This window comes from Solanum tuberosum, unplaced genomic scaffold, assembly GCF_000226075.1.
Source record: "Solanum tuberosum cultivar DM 1-3 516 R44 unplaced genomic scaffold, SolTub_3.0 scf00141, whole genome shotgun sequence".
Taxonomy (NCBI): domain Eukaryota; kingdom Viridiplantae; phylum Streptophyta; class Magnoliopsida; order Solanales; family Solanaceae; genus Solanum; species Solanum tuberosum.
In genome coordinates, this window is record NW_006239075.1 from 1327404 (window position 1) to 1346014 (window position 18611).

General features: G+C 34.4%; 2 protein-coding genes across 5 annotated transcripts; both read right to left on the reverse strand.

Annotated features, from left to right (window-relative positions):
• Window positions 1-1648: 1648 nt before the first annotated feature.
• On the reverse strand, window positions 1649-10244 carry LOC102588812 (transmembrane protein 56-B-like). Of its 2 annotated transcripts, XM_015311179.1 has the most exons (10): window positions 9856-10244; window positions 9035-9344; window positions 8639-8883; window positions 8256-8344; window positions 8036-8174; window positions 4788-4862; window positions 4582-4703; window positions 4416-4491; window positions 3957-4016; window positions 1649-2309 (listed from the first exon to the last, which is right to left on the reverse strand). In XM_015311179.1, the coding sequence occupies exons 3-10, from the start codon at window positions 8795-8797 to the stop codon at window positions 2181-2183; spliced, it is 849 nt and encodes a 282-aa protein (XP_015166665.1). In that variant the 5' UTR covers window positions 8798-8883; window positions 9035-9344; window positions 9856-10244; the 3' UTR covers window positions 1649-2180. The 2 variants fall into 2 exon arrangements, with proteins under 2 accessions (XP_015166665.1, XP_006353064.1); XM_006353002.2 differs by lacking the exon at window positions 9035-9344.
• Window positions 10245-12240: 1996 nt separating this feature from the next.
• Window positions 12241-17802, reverse strand: LOC102589355 (probable RNA 3'-terminal phosphate cyclase-like protein). 3 transcript variants are annotated; one of them, XM_015311180.1, is made up of 8 exons: window positions 17711-17802; window positions 16119-16156; window positions 15778-16013; window positions 15520-15669; window positions 13814-13995; window positions 13535-13710; window positions 13208-13421; window positions 12241-12879 (listed from the first exon to the last, which is right to left on the reverse strand). In XM_015311180.1, exons 3-8 carry the CDS (start codon window positions 15980-15982, stop codon window positions 12670-12672), a joined length of 1137 nt encoding a protein of 378 aa, XP_015166666.1. In that variant the 5' UTR covers window positions 15983-16013; window positions 16119-16156; window positions 17711-17802; the 3' UTR covers window positions 12241-12669. The 3 variants fall into 3 exon arrangements, with proteins under 3 accessions (XP_015166666.1, XP_006353066.1, XP_015166667.1); XM_006353004.2 differs by having other exon boundaries at window positions 15778-16037; XM_015311181.1 differs by lacking the exon at window positions 16119-16156 and having other exon boundaries at window positions 15778-16037.
• Window positions 17803-18611: the final 809 nt, after the last annotated feature.

Below are 18611 nucleotides of genomic sequence, written 5' to 3' on the forward strand. Positions count from 1 at the left end.
TTGAATATCTAGATCTCAAGTTTCTACAATTTGAGATCTAATTTATTCCCTAATTATAGTAATATTTTAATGTGACTTATTATTCCAAATGTGAGTTCTTTCGTCGTCATGTTAGTGTGTATTTAGACAAACTTGGTTGAAAACTAAATTGTAATCTTAGCAATAATAGATGAACTGTACTTCCATCTCTTTACTCATAAAATAAATGAGCATTTAGTCATGAAATTTGAAGGTTCTATTCTTATGGTTAGGTACACATTCAATCTTTTCTTGGTGTATGGAACTAGTGGCGGCTTTACGAGCCTAAAAAAAAAACATTTGTTTTAGGTCTTCAAATTTGAGGGGCTTTTTTTCTTTAAGTAATAACAAATTATAGAATATTGAGTTTTATCGATAACAAATATACATTTTTCATATAAGTGGAAAAATTATTTGAAGTTTGATAAATCTAAAATACTATGTCTCAAAAATATATGGATCAACTATAATAAACTTCATTTTTTTTAAAAAAAAAATCAAAATTAAAGACCTCTGTTCGAATTTGATTTTAGGTCACTGATATGTTTGAATCGCCCCTTTGTGAAACGTTATCAAAGAAGGCTATTTCACCAATTGGCAACTCAAATGGATTCATTAGCCAAATTTTCTCGAAAAAATGTTCAACTTGCAATATTCGATATTGAATTTATTGACATAATATTTCTATTTTGCAATATCCGATATTGAATTTATTGACATCATATGTCTATTTTTCCATGTTATCTTTAGAATTAATTCCTACTACATATCTTTCAATTCATCCTGACCTGAATATAGGGGGGAAACACGAAAAACTTGAAAACGTAAGGGGTTAATTTTGAAAACTTTCCAAATAATTTTTAAGAAAATGAAAAAAGAAAAAAAAAAATTATTTAAGTATGCAACATAGCTTTTTCTATTTGTAGAAAAATGTCAGTGATTTGACTGCTTTATACTAATTTGGTTAAAATAATGAGTTAGTCACTTTCAAGTATATGGTTTATACAACCCATGAATTGTACTTGCTAATATTTGTTAAATAAAAAAGGTGGCTGCACTTTTTATCGTAAACTTGAGATATTGGAAAATGACATGAAACTATTGGAAATTGAAGAATCAAAGTTAGTATAAGTAACTGCCTGCCTGCACTTGTTTTTGTCTAACTATATAAAATACAATTACATTTTTGTCTCTTTATTACTACTCAATCATATTTTATACCATCTATAACAACCTTTTTTTGTTTTAATCTGCAAATTTTAATATTATTAGAGCATTAAAGATTCGGCGGATTTTAGCTACCTCAATTGCATTTAAAGGCAGAGTGTGGGGTATTGAAAAAGTGAAAAGTCTCAAGTATGTTATCGAATTTGAAAAAAGACTCATCAATGTCATTTTCGTTTGAGAAAAAGCTCATACATGCCATTATTTGTCAACTAAAAATAATTTTGATTTTGCAAAACCATTTGCACAGAGAAATGGACTTGTTCTTGTTTTGGGAAGAGAAATTGTGTGCTCATTGCTCAACTAAAGATGCACATTTCTTCTTAAACGATTATCTAGCTAAAACACATTTAACTGCAATCTATCTTCATCAAAATTCAAGCGCATTTGTCATCTGTATGTTATCTTTGATGCAAAACATTAAATACTTGCAAGAGAAAACAACGTTCACATTTGAACACTTACATCTTTACAAGGAAAATGAAAAAAATCTGATAGTACACCAAAAACTATACACGCCTTGAAGGCGTGACACCAAACAAAGAATCAAAGCAAAATGAGATGGCTCGTACATGAGTAAATTAAAGTTGAAGGAAACAACAAAATCATATGAACACGCTAACATGCAAGTGGAATTACTGGCTCTGAGATGTTTATAGCATGAAAACAACTGCATCACTTATACAGGACTTACCGTTGGGGCTTCTCACTGAATTGCTCTACTTTCCTTCACACAATAGATATAGATTATGTGAGCTTCTTGAACATGCTTAGCCAGTATCCAGTTACATGTATTCGTTTCTGTTGATTTTACAATCTATTCTTCCGAGGTCTTTAACCCTTCTCTCTTCCCCTTTCAGCTAGCTAACTTACAACCCATTTGTACAGTATAGAGGAGTTCATGGGAAAAATGCATTAAACTAACAACTGACATCTCGTCACACCCTTTTCGAAAGATTCTTTTTCAACCCCTTAATAATTTTGCCAAACCACATTAAGTTCATTACACCAAGAGCTGCCGGAACTCCAAAAACCAAAAGAATACCGAAAATGTGCATGTGAATGACCTGCAATCAGTTAATGTTTCAAAGACAAACATAAGTAGATGATATAAATCATTTGATACTAGCACATCTTGAATGAGAAGATAAATAGATTGCACTTATTGGAAAGAAAGGAAATGAAGCACCCTAAAACTCCTTCAAGTACACAAAAGGAAAAGAATGAGGGGAAAAGAAAAAGAATATTGAAAAAAGAACCTCTTATACTATTTCCAAATCCCCTCTTCTATTTCCAAACCTCGTATACTGTTGCAGAGATATTCATGTAGATCCACGTCTCTTATATAATACAGAAATAAAAACCATTGATCACTTTCAAGAACAGCATTACTCACCAGCCAATAATTAACTTTTTTGAAGTAAGAAGAAACTTTTAACCAGCAAAAGGTCTGTCTCATATGCTGTCTAATCTTATACAAGATATGTGAAGAAAATGGACTGCACAGTGCCAAAAGTTCTACAGGGGAGACGGATTAAGCTTAGTGTTGATTCCTTCATGTGAATATTCTATAGATCCATATAGGTCTCTTTACTAGTATATCAGCTGTTTAAAAGGTATATTTACTTAGAATTTTCTCAGTCAATAAAGATTAGATTGCCTATTGCTACTTATGGTTGATCTCCATGTGTAAATATGAATATATTATTTTCTATAATGACAATTTTAAAACTTAGGTGAGATACAAATTTGCATTACTACAGGCATACAAATATGTAAAAGGATTAAAACAAACCTACCAAAAAGAAGACATGATGTAAGCATACCCCCATGTCTAAGTATTTCAAAAAACTAATGGATTATAGGACATAGCATGTATGATTCTTTTATGATGACAAGGGAAACCGGCAGCGCTACCCTTTGGGTGCGCACAAGGTAAAAACTCCGCTCCTATGCAATAGCTCGCAAACCACTTAGGAGAGGTAACCCACACTAGGCAAGTCCAGTGCGACGAGCTCGACCCAGAAGGCAAACTCCTTGCTTTTGCTTGCAAGGGGTTTCGAACTTGAGACCTCTAACATGGAAATCCCAAGCCCAAACCACTAGGCCACCCCGAAGGGTCATAGCCTGTATGAATCTTTTGCTTACTTTATGTTCTACTTTTCCCCAAGTTTGCATGGATTCCAAGAGATTGTAGGTCTTATAACACAATATACAACTTCCTTCCATGGGATTTTGGTCTACCCTGTCAACTTGTAACACCTTTCTTCATCATGGTTCCACATCTGCGGACGAAGCATTTGGACATCTATGTAAGACACGACCATCTCAAGCAATCTCTCAGTTCATTGTCTATCTATGTTTCTTTCATCTCCTATCGAATATGTCTAATCTTGTATTATCACACATCACTCTTAACATTTGCATTTTTGCGACACTCATTTTATGAATATGTTAGATTCACTCTCATATAATATTGTTAGTCTTACAATTAAGGCCATAAAATTCTTAAGATCAAGACTTTGATGTGTTTTTACGTCTAATGAAGTTAACAAATAAAATGGTTGGATTTTGACTAGGGTAAATAATTATCGGAACTTCTTTGGGCATTTCCGGAGAGTAGTAGAACATATTCCAAAATAGCCTAATCCCTCAGAAGAAAAAGTTAAGGGTTTGTTGAGCAGAGAGAGAGTTGACAAAAAACGAAGAATCACCTGATCATAGTGCAAAGAGACATGGTAAAACATGTAAATGAACAGCAATATTCTTGCAACCTGCAATTAGTAAATAGAATTCAGTTTAGCAAATACTACTAGGAATCGATCAATAGGTTAGATGTCTTAAAGACAATGGAATCAAGTCATTTATCAATTCTAAGGAGCAATCATTTCCCCGATCTGTCTAGAATTAGAAAATTTAGATGAGAGGAGTAACCAATGCACTAAAAAGTGTAACGGTCCTCTCTATATGACATGCAACTTATGTTTAATGGACTCTTCATTTGCTTTGAATATTCCTGTTAAACAGGTATGACATGATTAAAGTACATCATTCAGATTCTTCAGCATATGAAGAAACTTGCTAAAATCAAGTGTACCCTGGATAATCTCCATTCCTACATCCATGTAACCAACCATGCAAACAAGTTTGTTCATGTTGAAGGCATCACTTACCAACCATGCAAAAAATATCACCACACCATTAATCAGATATGCATAAGACCTTTTCAATCCAGCTGTATCAAGAAACCTGAAAAAAAGACATAAAGAGACATAAGTTCATAGGGTGCTACAACATGAATGCTGCTGCATTTCCCCAACAGGTGCTCTTAGCACCTACCATCTCATGTTGATCTCGGGTGTTGTCACCTCAGATATGAGTACCATGAACGTATAAAGTTGTCCTTCTCCAGTGTACATGGAGTATGCTACAGCAATTGCTGAAAGAGAATGATGGACAACCTGAAAATCAACAGTTAAAATTTGACATACAACATATAAATCTTTGCTAAATGAAGTTTTTTCCACTGGAGAATATATACTTACATACTCTAATCCACCCAAAGAAGGGTAAAACCAGCAAATCATTCCAAGGTCTGAAAGAAAGTACCCAGCTGACACCTGACAGAGTCACAAGGTGAGAGGATTAAAATGGCCATATACCGAGAGAATTTGATATCTGATATACCTACTGGCACATGAAAATAAGAGAGGTAAATCAAGTTCAAAGCTAATAGGTTAGTAAGTCCTGACCAGCATACCTGCTATATTGACTCTTTACGTTCAAGCAAGTTAATGCACCATGACCACATATCCCAGTCCACTAACCAAATGAAATCATGCAAATACCACGGAATAAAGCTAATGAACCACATAATGGAACTCTAATACACATTATACCAGCTTAAAGAAATAAAAACTAACTTTTTGCACTGATTTTTCTGAAGCTACATCTTTTTTCAGGAAGCTGTTGCAGTGTTATAGGAAGGAAACAAAAGAAACAATACATTTTTGTAGTTTGTATTTACAGAAAACACCTAAGCAAAGGAAAGACAATAAGTTCTTGAGTATTTTAATATTTCATGGTTCTTTTTTTTTGGTTGAATATAGAAAAAAGAGCATTCATTGACAGCCAAGCTGGTGTGAACGATTTGAACAAAAGTGAGAGTGACTAAACCAAAGCTCATTTATGCTATCCCATTATGATACTGATATTTCCTACTCCCACCAAAGAAGTACATGAAACAAAAAAGATCTTTTTCTCCTACTTGTGTTCCTTGCACTACTAAAGTACGCAAGGCAAAAGAGATCATCTTATATTATTTCTGTTCCTTCACTACTGTAGAACAATCTTGTCTCTTCCATCTCACATTAGTCTAAAAAATATAAGAAAACATAGTTAGAAGCTTACTTTGAAGATAGGGCATTTACATAAACTCTGAAACCGTACCCAGGGAGTTTACATCAGGAAACTCCCAAGCTTGCCGAGGAAGGAACAAAACAGAGAAAGAACTGTCTCTTTCTCTCTGTTGACATTTTGATACCTCCGGCTCATGATGGTTTCTTTAGCTGTGATTGGTACTTACAAAGAAACATTGACAGAGAACTAGGAAAATTCCACAACTGTGTAGTGAATATAAAATGTAACAGGAATTGGTTGGTGTTTTCACCAATTATCTTACACAAGGAGCATGAAGTCCCTACAATTCTTCTCCTCTCCTTCCTTGAGTTGTCCACCATCAATAATGCATTGTCCACCAGGTTAAAATAACAACCTTCCTACGTACTTCGGTGCCGTACTCATCTCCCTCCTATCCCACTCTAAAGATAACACCCAATCATATGGTTTCACTGACATCTTCCTCCCTTTTCCCCTCAGGCCTCAACAACATCACATCCTCCTCGGGAATCGGGTATCCCTCTAGGGTAGTCAGAGGTGGATTCAAAGTATCAGTACCAAGTTCATCTGAACTCAGTAATTTCGACGCAAAGCATAAATTTATGTGTAAAAAACTACGAAATTTATAACAAATAGTATTATTTTTTTTTTATGACAAGGGAAACCCGCAGCCGCTACCCTTTGGGTGCGCACAGGGTAAAACCCCCGCTCCTATGCAATAGCTCGCAAACCACATAGGAGAGGTAACCCGCACTAGGCAAACCCGGTGCGACGAGCTCGACACAAAAGCAAACCTCTTGCTTTCGCTGGCAAGGGGTTTCGAACTTGAGACCTCCAACATGGAAGTCCCAAGCCCAAATCACTGGGCCACCCCGAAGGGTATATAACAAATAGTATTATGAACCCGTAACTTTAAGAATACGATGAGTTCAACGCTAAAAAACTTAAAAGGTGAACCCATAAAGCTTAAATCTTGGATCTGTCTGCCTTGAGGCTAGTTAGAGCTTCAAAAAAGGTTCCTCTAATTGCTGCTCCTTTTCTCAATCTTGATTAACCTCCAAAAAGTGATATCTCATATGATTCTTTAACAGTTTCTAAAATAGTCAGGGACCATAGCCTCCGTATCATCCACAACCTTAAACCCCCTTTGGGAATCCCTCCTCACATTTCTCTATACGATGCAATTAAATCATGAATAAATCAACTATATCCCATTCAAATTATTTAGATTTTATCATATGAATCATCTACATCCATTTTGCTCTATCTTGTCCATTTTATTCCAATTCTGCAACAGTGCATATCCTTCCAAATTCATGCCCAAAGTGATTAAACTTCAAAAACCGGTTTTTTATCTTCATTATTCCTTTCAATCAATCTTGTGAGTCTAATATATCCCTGTATGAGACCAACTTTTTCATATAAAAGTATTATCATATAACCAATTTATTCATGTATTAGTTCACTCTAACAAGTCGCTGGTTGGCCCAGAAAAGAGAAGTAATATGGGTTAATAATAGACTATATTAAGTTTATTGTGAAAAGTAATTAGTTAGTCTCAAATATCTTCCCCCAAGTTCCAAATATAAGTACATATATAAATGTGTGTGTGTGGGCGCATGGGCGTGTTCTGTTCTGGAAGGCCAGGCCACAGGAATGGGGAATGAATATGACACTCAATAAATGTCTATAAAACAATGTGGGTTCTTTTTTGGTCTTTAATGTGGGTTCTTCAGATGTGGAATACTGCTATCTTTTTTATGGTCAACTCAAAAGGTGATTTTAGTATGCACAATTGTTTTTTTTCTTTGGTTAAGATTTAGTATCAAATACTTGGTTCAAGGCAAGTTATTTGAGTTGAAATCAGAGAACGGTTTTAAAAGAAATGTCACCATATTACCGTTCTCAGCACCCTCACCACCTGGTTTGCACATAAAAAAGAAGCAAGGGGGGGGGGGGGACATAAAAGACACACAAGTAAATAAGCCTTAGCTTAGCTAGGCGGGCTGGCACCAATGGGATTCTACCCCATGCTAAGTGTGAATTTGTATCCCTTTGACCCCCAAAAATCAATTGTCTTTCCCCTATAGAGAAACAGGTACATATAGGAAACAACAATCAGTAATCTTTTGCAAAAGAAATATTGAGCCTAAAATTTCTAGTAAAGAAGCAGAAATAGAGATGAATCCACAGAACATACTTAATAAATAATTTATAATTGAAGTTCCACCTACACTAGCATTACAAGTATCAATACCAGAGCCATCTTTGTTCTACAGCAGAGAGATATGTCACTGGATCTCAAATTCCTAAATATCAAAACCTTTCAAGGAAATCCAAAATGAAAGGGATATAACTAGACAATACTCATCATATACAGTAGAAGATAACTTACCCCTAATGCAAAAGTTGATAGTGGTGAACTTCTGGTGATTAAAAGGCCATCGGGATTTTGATCAGAGAAAAGATTGGACCAGAACGCAAAATACGTGGACACAGCAGATATGAAAATGGCATGAACTGTTGACATGCCACTGCAGAAAAATAAGTCTCACAAACATGAGAAGTGAATCATTAAATCCTTGGGAAAGATAGAGATAGAGCTGACTAATTACCGGTTGTTCCACTCAGTCCTTTGAATTTTTGTTAGGGTAGTGTACGTCCTAAAGTAAAAACTGCTGATCAGTTGACATAGATCATAGACCTGTGAAGAGCCAAAAGAGTTTAAAAGGAACGGTGGTACAGGGAGGAAATTGTGCAGCACATGAAAGTATATTATGTAGGACATGATCTATAATTTTCTGGTGAAACCAATTAGATGTTTTATTAGTTTCCCCCAATCTTTACTTTTACTTCACTACCATGAAGAGAGAAGACCAAGAAAATGTCAAAATTTCTTCATCAAGTATGACTCAACTTTTAATAAAAAAGGGAACTCCTTTCTTCAATAGTCACAAGAATGAAAAGGATAAAAGGATCTATAATCAATAAACCTTACCATTTTGCAAGCAAATATGCCAGCAAAGACAGAAGTGTAAGGTATAAAAGGATCTGCTAACAAATAAGTTTTAACCAGAGTCTCAGCCTGACTCTGATAAGATCTAAATGCCACTATATTCCGTGCAGGAGCTGCCTTTCTACCGATTGCAGTTGTCATGTCTTTAGCTCTCTTCTTAACAACTATCTATGTTTATACAATGAAGATCACCTATACATGTACACTGCAATATATCCCAGAGCTTCCTGAAATGGAAAATTCAGAAATATATCTATTAGCATGAAGCAGTTTCTTAATATAGTATGAGCATGATAAATGTTTGTTAATAAGGACTATGAGCATAATAAATGTATTTGATGCGCGTTGAGAAAAGACTTGGAAGGATAATTTTGAAACCTTTCAAGATGAAAATGAGTAGCTGCAAGTATCCTAAAGATCAAACTGCATACAGGCAGCTATGACAATAAAATCATCTGTATCCAAAATATATATATCAATTTAACTATGAATAGCTCAAAATATAAGCCACAAACATCATTTAATACACTTGAATGCCTTATATTCCCTCCTCTGTCTTCCTCCTAAATCACTGGAGTGTCCGATCCTCCAAAATCACAATGAAACAATCATGATCCAACTTGAACCCACTCTTGGCATCAACTTCTTGATTGCTGCCTTCCTAAGATATCCAGTCAATGAACCCTTACTGGAAGTAAAAGAGCTCGCATTAAGATCATGTACAACTTAAAACTACTTCTCCGCTACGACTATTTATCCCCTGTGTTAATATGAACTCAAAAACATTCTGCAAACTATCATACCACTTAGATCAACTAAAAGTTCTAGCTCAACAAACCTTAAGATAAACAGAAAACAAATTGCACCAGAAAAACTAAAATCACAGCATTACAACATATGCAAAGTGAATCAGCAAAGTAATTTCACCTTCCTTCCACACCCCACCCCCAAACCGTCAAAAACAACGGCAAACTAGTTTCTATTCACCGACCCATTTTCAAGATTTTATTTTTATGACCACTAGATGCTGCCAAATCAAAGGTCAAACAACCCAAATCTAGAACAATGCAAGAGATCAGGTCCAGAAAAGTAAGCAAAGTCACAATACTACAATCAATACCCAGAAAAGAAATAAACCAAAGATATATAACCAATGCACACAAAAGCTTACAGATCATAACAAAAACATTGCTTCTTACCCCGCAAAAATCTGCAGATTTCAGAAAAATCAACAGCATGCACCTCCCAAGGATGCAACTTTCCACAATACACAAAACCCAGAAACAAAAACCGATAAGAAAGCCAAAAGATAATATTTTTATTAATGTAAAATGGGTATTGAAGGAATGTGAAGAAGTAACCAAAAGTGAAATCAAGAAAAGGCAAAGAACCCGTGACAGGGGTGCAAAAACATAAGATACAATCAATTTGGAGGAACAACAAATGTAGATTTCGTGATTATTGAGCTGTTGTTTGTTCCTTTTTATGATTTTTTCTTAATTGGAACTGTAATGGAATCTCCAACCGAAGCAATGAATGAGAGAGAAGGGCGAATATGAAAATGTTAAAAATAAAAATAAAAATTGGGTGTGGTGGGAAATGGTGAAATATACAATCAATTAAAGTACACTGTTTTTTTTTTTTTTTTTTGATAAGTTGTCTTTTTGGTGTTAGCTGCTACGTGTGGGCTCATTCTTGGTTGCTATTTCATTATTTTTGAGTGGATGCTATTCTATCTTTACCTCTTCTTGATAATAAAATATTCCTATAACCTCCGTCTATATTACTCGTCCACTTTCTCTTTTTATACGTCTAGATAAGTAATAGAGAAAATTGAAAATACTTTTATATTTAATGTGAATTATTAGTTTTATATTTGAACTATTGATAACATTAAAAACATTCACTTACTTCATTAATGGAACTGAAATACACCTCAGATTTTACCACATGAGTAAAATACACCTCTAAATTTTCACTAAGTTTAGTGGTATTTTCAACACTTCTCTTCAACTTTTTATTAAGAATTGCACACTCCTACAAGATTTTGAGACCACTTGTTATGTCATGTCGCAGATTGGACAGGGCTGAAGCTACCCTAGGTCAAAATTACATTGTATATATAGGTCAAAATTTGATATATATATATATATATATATATATATAAGTGTTGACACATCTTGATATAAAATGAAGGTTTAGTGTAGTGGTTAAGGAGTTGCAAAACTTGTTTGAGGTTGAGTGTTCTATTCTTAATAGCAAATTTTTCGAGGTATTTTTAATATTTCTCTCCAAATAATATGGACGGAGGTAGTGTTTTATAAAAGATGTGAGGATAAAAAAAAGTCTAAAAATAGAATGAAGAAAAGCTAATGAAAGAAGTAAGTACTACGTCATAAATCATAATGGAAAGATTCAAAAGATTTAGAAGGAAAAAAAAGAAGAAGAAGAGACAAATATTGACACCCATTTCCACCTTTTTTTCTTTTTTATATATTTCGGTTACAAATAGAAAGGGTCTTTAGGAGGAGCAATTTTAATCAAAGGGTTGATTATAATTTATAATGGTCTACAATCAATATTCACAAATAGTCAAAACAATCATCCTAACTTTGGAAAAATTGTGACCTTATTGTTTGTCGTTTGGGAAATTTTTATTGACAATTCGACGTAAATAAAAAGGATTAAAAGAAAAATAATCTATTCTATAGAGTTTATAGTCCATGTTGCTTTTGAATATTCAAGATAATTCGAGGATTGACCAAAATAAATTCTGTTTAACTAAAAATGACCTGTCATGTTATAAAAATGGGAGGTAGAACTGCAGAGCTTTTCAATGTTACCTAATTGTATTTATTAAAAATATTTCCAATTTGAAAGAACCTTCTAAAGTAGGGGTGTGAATTATTCGGATTAAATCGAATAATCAAATCAAATTAAACCGAATTTTTATTTGGATTGGTTTTTTGGTTTTTCGGATTGATTTTGGATTAATAAATTACTTTGTTTGGTTTTTTGGTTTGGTTTCAAGAGTTAATCACTTTTGTTCCTTTTTTATTATTATTTTTCATGATGATTACGTTTATATTTTATATTTGAATTACACCTATAATAGGTATACTTATAAGTATTGGATTTTAAGTTTTACTTATGATTTATATTAGAAAGTATATTTAAGGGATTCAATATTATTACTTTGATTATGTTATTAATTATTGACATAACCGAATAACCAAACCGAAAAAAGTCGAACCGAATAGGGAAAAACCAAATCAAACCAAATTTATTTTGAATCGGATTGAACTACACTTTTACAAAACCAAAAAATCCAAACTGAATAGTGCAAAACCAAATCGAAAAACCGAATGCACACTCCTATTCTATAGGGAATAAACAAGTTTCAATTTAGAAATTAACTAAAAGTTGAACATTGAAATCAGAAAGTGAGGCAAAATGATCAAACAACTTGAAAGTTTATTTCTGGAGGTAAAATAGTTATGTTGTAGTTTCGAAAGGCAGCGAAGGTCCCCAAAGAAAGAAAGAAAAAAGACGGTTCTAATAGTTTCAACTTCCAAGTTAGAAACTTGACAACGAAGAATATGATTTTTTCAACCAAAAGAAAAATTACAAGATAGTAATCCCACAAGTGGGTCGGAAGGGTGGTGTGTACGCAAACCTTAGAAGGTAAAGAGTTTGTTTCTGATAGACAAAAGAAAAACCAGAACCTGAACCAGAAAAGGAAGTATTATCAAAAATATATATGAATTAGAACTCTAATACCGAAAATTTCAACCCCAATGGGAGATGAGGGCATGCGATTCTATGTTTGCTTCCTACAGCACTCTCATTACAAGCTTTACAACTAGCGACCACATCAAAATCTCCAGCCTGCGTGACACTCTTGTGCTTGATTTCACTCAAAACCACCCCATTGATGAATGTCGAGCCATTCAGAATATGCTGATACAGAAGCGTCACACTTTTCTGTATATGAAACCACCACCATTTCTTTATCATGATACTTTTCTGGATAAATTCTGAAATCCAGAACCAAGACACATAAGATTGACAGTTCCTGTGGAGGCATCAGGCTTCAATACAAACTTAACACCCAAAAAATCTCTGATGTGCCTTAATGCTTCTATTCCGTAGGGTGACAGCTTCCCAACGCGAACTTCTGAAACATCTTTGGGACACAAGGCACATAGAAGAAACAGCAGTCCCTGTTATGATAGACAAAAAAGAGATTGGTGAGCATTGGAACCAAGAAGTCATAGAACAGGAGAGAGCACCAGACCATCTTAAAGTAGATATCCTTGCTATTTTCAGCCCTAAATGGTGCTAGGCAACATTTATGAATGGGAACTGGAAGAAGCTTGCTCCAGGATTTAAATGTAGAAGTACTCATAAGCACACCAAAATGTCACATGAGTCAGCGGAGATTCAAGTCGAGATGCAAAGGTAAAAGACAGTGTCATGTAGAAAGTTGAAAGAGCCTGATATGATCAGCTAGAACTCATAAAGAGTAACGTTGTCAGAAATTACACACACCTGATGTGTTGAATCAACAACTCCTCCCTGTTTAATTTCCCCAAGTAGTGCAGAAGCTATTTGCTCGCCAACTTCCTCAGCAGGGATCAGATCTTTCCTATCATCCTCTAGGTCAGCATCATCTTCTCCTCTTGAATAAGAAACTGCAGTATCAACAGATATAACACAACCAGATGTAGTCTCTGCAACTAAAGAAATTCCGTAGCCAGGTGACCTGCAATCAAAGTTGATCTTCAGATATAATCAGCAGTTCCAACTTAAAACATGACCTGAATAGTTACTACATAAAAAGAAAGCAAGTGCGAGATATCTACAAAATGATCATACATTCCGGCTTGTGCTCCAGCTTTATGATCTGTAAAGATGTGAACATCTGAAAGGAAAGGATTCAAGATTCCACGAGCTGCATGTATCATGGTATTCTCAAACTGAACAGAGACCCTAGTTGAAAAGGAAACACCTCTAATTCTCTTCACCAGACCTTCATCAACCCATTTAATAGCCTGTATAATAGCAGTCACCAAAACAATTGGTCAAAAAAATCATTAATAGTTACTGAGCTACCTCAGAATAGAAAACAATGAAGTCTATGAAAAATAAACTCACCTTTAAACTATTTGGGACCATAGGGACTGAAAGAACTACTTCTCCACCACCTTTAGGAGCGACTCCCCGACTCTCAATTTTCAGTTCCAATCCTTCTGCAGGGACTCCGAACTGCTTCAATATAGGCAAAGTAGTTGATCGAAAAGTATCAATAGATGGGTCCTTTGAATCATTTGTGATCCCTGAAAAAGTTATTTCAAGCCTTACGATAATAACCAAATTCATAAAATAACTTCAACATTTTCGAACTCACATTTGGTTATAAGGAAATCAACGGTTTTAACGTCCAAAAGCTGTAAAATTCAAAGCGAGAGCAAGTTTCCGTACTTTTTGGGATTTATCTTTGCACTTCACAACTTTTTAGGGGAGTGATACTAGAGCTCCAGTGAGCTTCTTGAGCTATTAAACCCAAGCAACTTACTGGATAACAAACCTATCTCCCTTTTTATGTCCTCAACTTGCATTGAACCACCACCCAAAAGAGTCAAAAATAGGCCGATTTCCTTACAAAAGGCAGAGTTGAGACTAATAACAGCTACCAAGGGATTACAGACTTGCTATTTCCTCAACCACCTCCAGGGCTGTGTAACTATCAGGCTGCCAATCTCTTACACGTAGTTGCCTAGAAATCTTTTAAGCTTCTCATCTTAATTCATAGAATTTCAGAATTTGTCATTTTTTTTATGAAAGAATTTCAGAATTTGTCATTGCTATTGCACTTCTCAGTTGTCACTCAAAATTTATATGCAAAAACTCAAGGGATCAAATTGCAATTGTGTATGTGGTCTTCTAATCCTGGATGAAATTGATTGGTTCAGGACAATCAAAAACTGACAGCATGTGAGGAAGTGGAACTAGAAGCTAATGTGGTTACGAGAAGGAACTGATTTCTTTGATCAGGCTTCTACTTTAGGTGAAGCTGTAATATCCACCAGGCATGTTGACAATCACCAGAGCAACTCTGGTCCCAAATTAGGCTTAAAAACATGGAAGAGATGATAGATGTCCTGAAACAAAAGAGAAAAAAGAAGTAGAGACAGTTGAACGACGCTTTCAGCAGCAGACTGAGAGAATTGATAAAACTTGGCAAAGGTTGGGGAGGAGCTAAGATGAGGAAAACTGGTTCAAGGATGTTTTAGGAATACGACTAGGGGATTGGAGTGCCAAAGAAAACTGTGAAAATATGTGATATATTAAGGTATGAAAAATAACATAGAGATAAGATGCTGTACTGAACATTCCAGATGATTAATCCAATTAAGTTGTTTGGAAAAAATTTATCTATAAAAAGACACCTCAGTTCACGTGCCCACTTAGTATTTAAGGAGTCGTTTGGCCATGAACAAGATTCAGAATATTTGAACTAATATACATTTCAAATAAGTATTTGTTTATTAAATTGTCCCATTATTTCAATTTCAAACTTGAAATATAGAATTTGAAGTTTGAAAATTGGTTTTTTCGAGTTATTTAACTTTTCACTAACAACTTCAACTTTGTTTTCATGTCCAAACACGACTTTCAGCTTCGAAATACCTTTTTCCAATTTAACTTCAAATACTACTTTTTTCAAATCTCAATCAAATCATGCCCAAACGCCTAATGCAATAAGTTGAAAGTACAGCTGAAGGGAAAAATAAACACCAAACCACCTTTAAGAAAAAATAAAGAAGTAAAAGTGGATCAAAAGGAGAGTAAAGGCATGCCTTTAAGCCTGATGGTGAGTGGTTTCTTTCCAAACAAACCGAGCACAATCAACGGTTCCAAGAAGTAGCTAATGGAGCGACTGACACCACAGTCATGAACTAAATGTCTTCCTCCCATAATAATTCCTGGTTTGTACTTCAGTTTTGTGCCTGCCAAAAATAGCCAGTTAAACTATAACTCCAATATCCACAAAGAACAAAAGAACCAATTTTAGCACAGAATATAAGCAATCATGGAATGGTGGAGCAGAAGTTTACCAGTTTCATTGATTTCAACAACACAATCATCACAGACTTTTTCAAGGAGGCGGAGGAAAGAGACCTCATGTGGACGAAGGCCAGGCCAAGTAGCATCAGCACGTATATCCTCGATGATAATCGATTTGGATGAAAGGGTTGCCAGTAAAAGACGTATTCTCAAGTTTTGGCTACCCTTCAGCTTCATGTAAGATACTTTCCCCATCTTGTTTCTTGTCTTTCGCCTCTGTCTCCACGTATAAATATGTATAATATATGCTCTGAAAGTGTTGTTGTCTATTCAGCGTAAAAATTAGAGAAAGTATGTACAAAGAAAGACAGAGAAGATAGAGGAAGCATACCTTTGATTCTGTCAGATAAACAAAAAATGGGGAGTTAGCTGCAGGAAGAGATGGGAAAAGAGTAAGTTAGCAGCGGGAGCGGTGGCAAGAATTTCAGGGCTGAAAGCGGTTCCCACTTAACAGGTTCAATTTTTAGAGCCCATTTTAATTAGCAGAAATTAAGTAGCTTTTGAGCAGCAAGTGTTGAAAAGCACTTTTCAAGTGTTGGAGCTGATTTTATAAATAAGCAGTACGCACTTGACTAAAAGTGTTGAAGCTGAAAAAACAGTTGTTGGTGTTTTTGGTAAGTGCTAGTAAGTACTTTATCTGTTAAAATGAGTGAAATATCCTTAAATCTGTTAATACTATAAAAGAGATTACAACACTTTCATTAAACAAAGGGCAAATGCTACCATGTATACAAAAAGTACACCAAAAGTAGACAACCTTAGAAGAGGACATGTTTTTTTTTTTTTTTTTTGAAATCGTTAACTAAGAAGAGGACATGTTTTCTACAAATAACACCCATTCATCTATACATATAGGAAACCTATGGGTGCAACTCAAGTGTACAAAGTCTTTCTCTGATCTATCAAAAGCTCTTCTATTCCTCTCTAACAATATGATCCACATAAGTGCTAGAGGAACAACATCTCATTCCTTGCATCTTTTCTTCCTACTTCTAAATGCCCAACTTAACATTGTTTCTTTCATAGTACTCAGCATCACCCACTCAAGTCTAAACCATCTCAAAATTTTCCACCATAAACAAGAATTTATCCAACAATGTAGAAGAAGATTCACATCTTCACCTGATTCTTTGCACATGAAACAACAACTAACACAAGTTATCTTTCTCTTCCTCAAATTCTCCGCAACACCTACTCAAGTCTGAACCATCTCAAAATTGTATATAATTTTATACAAGATGTTTGTTGAACTCGTAGCTTTTAGTTCCTAAATTTACACAAAGAGAAACTTCACACTCCCAAAGTTTCTCCAAAGCTTCTTCTATCTCATTGTAACAAATTTTATATTGTAGCATTTGCTTTAAAAGGCACATGCTCGAGCAGTTGAGGTGAGAAGGTGGCTGTAACGAAGTGAGAGAGGGAGGAGAAAATTTTTCCGTTGATATTTTATTTTCACTCCCTTGGGATGCTTCACATGCGTACAAAACACCAACTATCCTAATTACATCTACATATGCAATCAAGTTTGAGTTGGATTTGTGCAAAGTGAGATCTCTATATTTTAATTTATTGCATAATTCAAATTCCTCTCATCAGTGGGACTTTAAAGTAGGAAGTAGCTGAAATCGATGTTTTTCATAGTTTTACCTTCTTCTTTTTCCTCATCTTAGCAATTCACTCATCAAACTACCATAAAAATTAACTTGCAAAAAACAGCCAAAACAACGATATAAAGAAAAGAAAGCAGAAAACTCCTATCAACAACAACAACCTGAAAAACTCAACATATGATGACGCTCGTTGTTTGAAGATTTAAAGCAAATAAAAAGTAAAGCAGCAGTGAAAAAAACGCAGAAAGCTGATAAGGTAACTAATATCACATAGAAAAAATGCAGCGAGAGAAAATACGAGAGTGAAGCTTACCGTTCGCCAATGAAATCGCAGCAGAAAAAAAACGTGTGCAGAGATGGAGGAAAGGAAGAAGAAACGAGGAAGAGACAGAAAAATAGGTTACGGCTATCGTAGAGGGTAATGTCGAATTATGAAAACTTATTAGGGATATAAACGTAAAATCAACTGTCACCCTAAAATAGATGAAAAGCCCAAAAAAAAAAAAAATTGGGCTAAAATATAATTGTTGAGTTCTTTTAAAAAATTTAAAACTTATTTTATGTTTTATATAAAAAAAAGTCCATCTATTTATGACTCTAACTAATTTTATCTACACTTTTTCCTCATTAAATAACTTTTGATCTGAAAATGCATGCTCGCTATGAAGAGATTATTCTAGAAAGTAGAAAAATTATATTAAAGAATAGTTAGTTAGTATAGTTAAAATTATTATTATTTATTAATTTCTACCAATGGATATTCCTAATTAATTATAATTTAACGAATTATAGTAGTTGGTAATGGTGTTATTTATAGCTTTTATTAAAGTACCATTTTATGATTTTTGGATAATGTATTATCTAGTTTATCATTAAAATTGAAAAAAATGTGTCGAACTTACGGATATTTTTAATAGTTTTTAAAATTTATGGGTACAGATAATGTTTCATGTGTTTTTTTATTAAAAAAAGTAAATATGTTTTCAAAAACTATGATCAAACATGTGTTGAAACTTCAATCCTGTAACATCTCGCAATTTGAAATAACTAGGAAGAAGCTTATAATTGGAAATAGTCATTTTTGGAAAGAATTAAAAATCTGGAAATTTGTCTAGTAAGGAAAAATTGAGTTTTGGTCAACTTCAAACGGCCATAATTCCTAGCTCAGGATGAGTTAGGTGTACTTCCAGATATGGTAGGAAATCTCTTGGAAT

Bases quoted from the DNA above. Each gene is read 5' to 3' on its own strand.
- LOC102588812 (XM_006353002.2), bottom strand. From the start codon at position 8,797: ATGACAACTGCAATCGGTAGAAAGGCAGCTCCTGCACGGAATATAGTG. The intron at 4,492-4,581 runs GTAGGTGCTAAG...TCTTTTTTTCAG, and splicing joins CCCGAGATCAACATGAGATG to GTTTCTTGATACAGCTGGAT. The intron at 2,310-3,956 runs GTGATTCTTCGT...AACTGATTGCAG, and splicing joins TCTCTTTGCACTATGATCAG to GTCATTCACATGCACATTTT.
- LOC102589355 (XM_015311181.1), bottom strand. From the start codon at position 15,982: ATGGGGAAAGTATCTTACATGAAGCTGAAGGGTAGCCAAAACTTGAGA. The intron at 13,711-13,813 runs GTGAGTTTATTT...GCTATTATACAG, and splicing joins TGGTCCCAAATAGTTTAAAG to GCTATTAAATGGGTTGATGA. The intron at 13,422-13,534 runs GTATGATCATTT...CTTTGATTGCAG, and splicing joins GCTGGAGCACAAGCCGGAAT to GTCACCTGGCTACGGAATTT.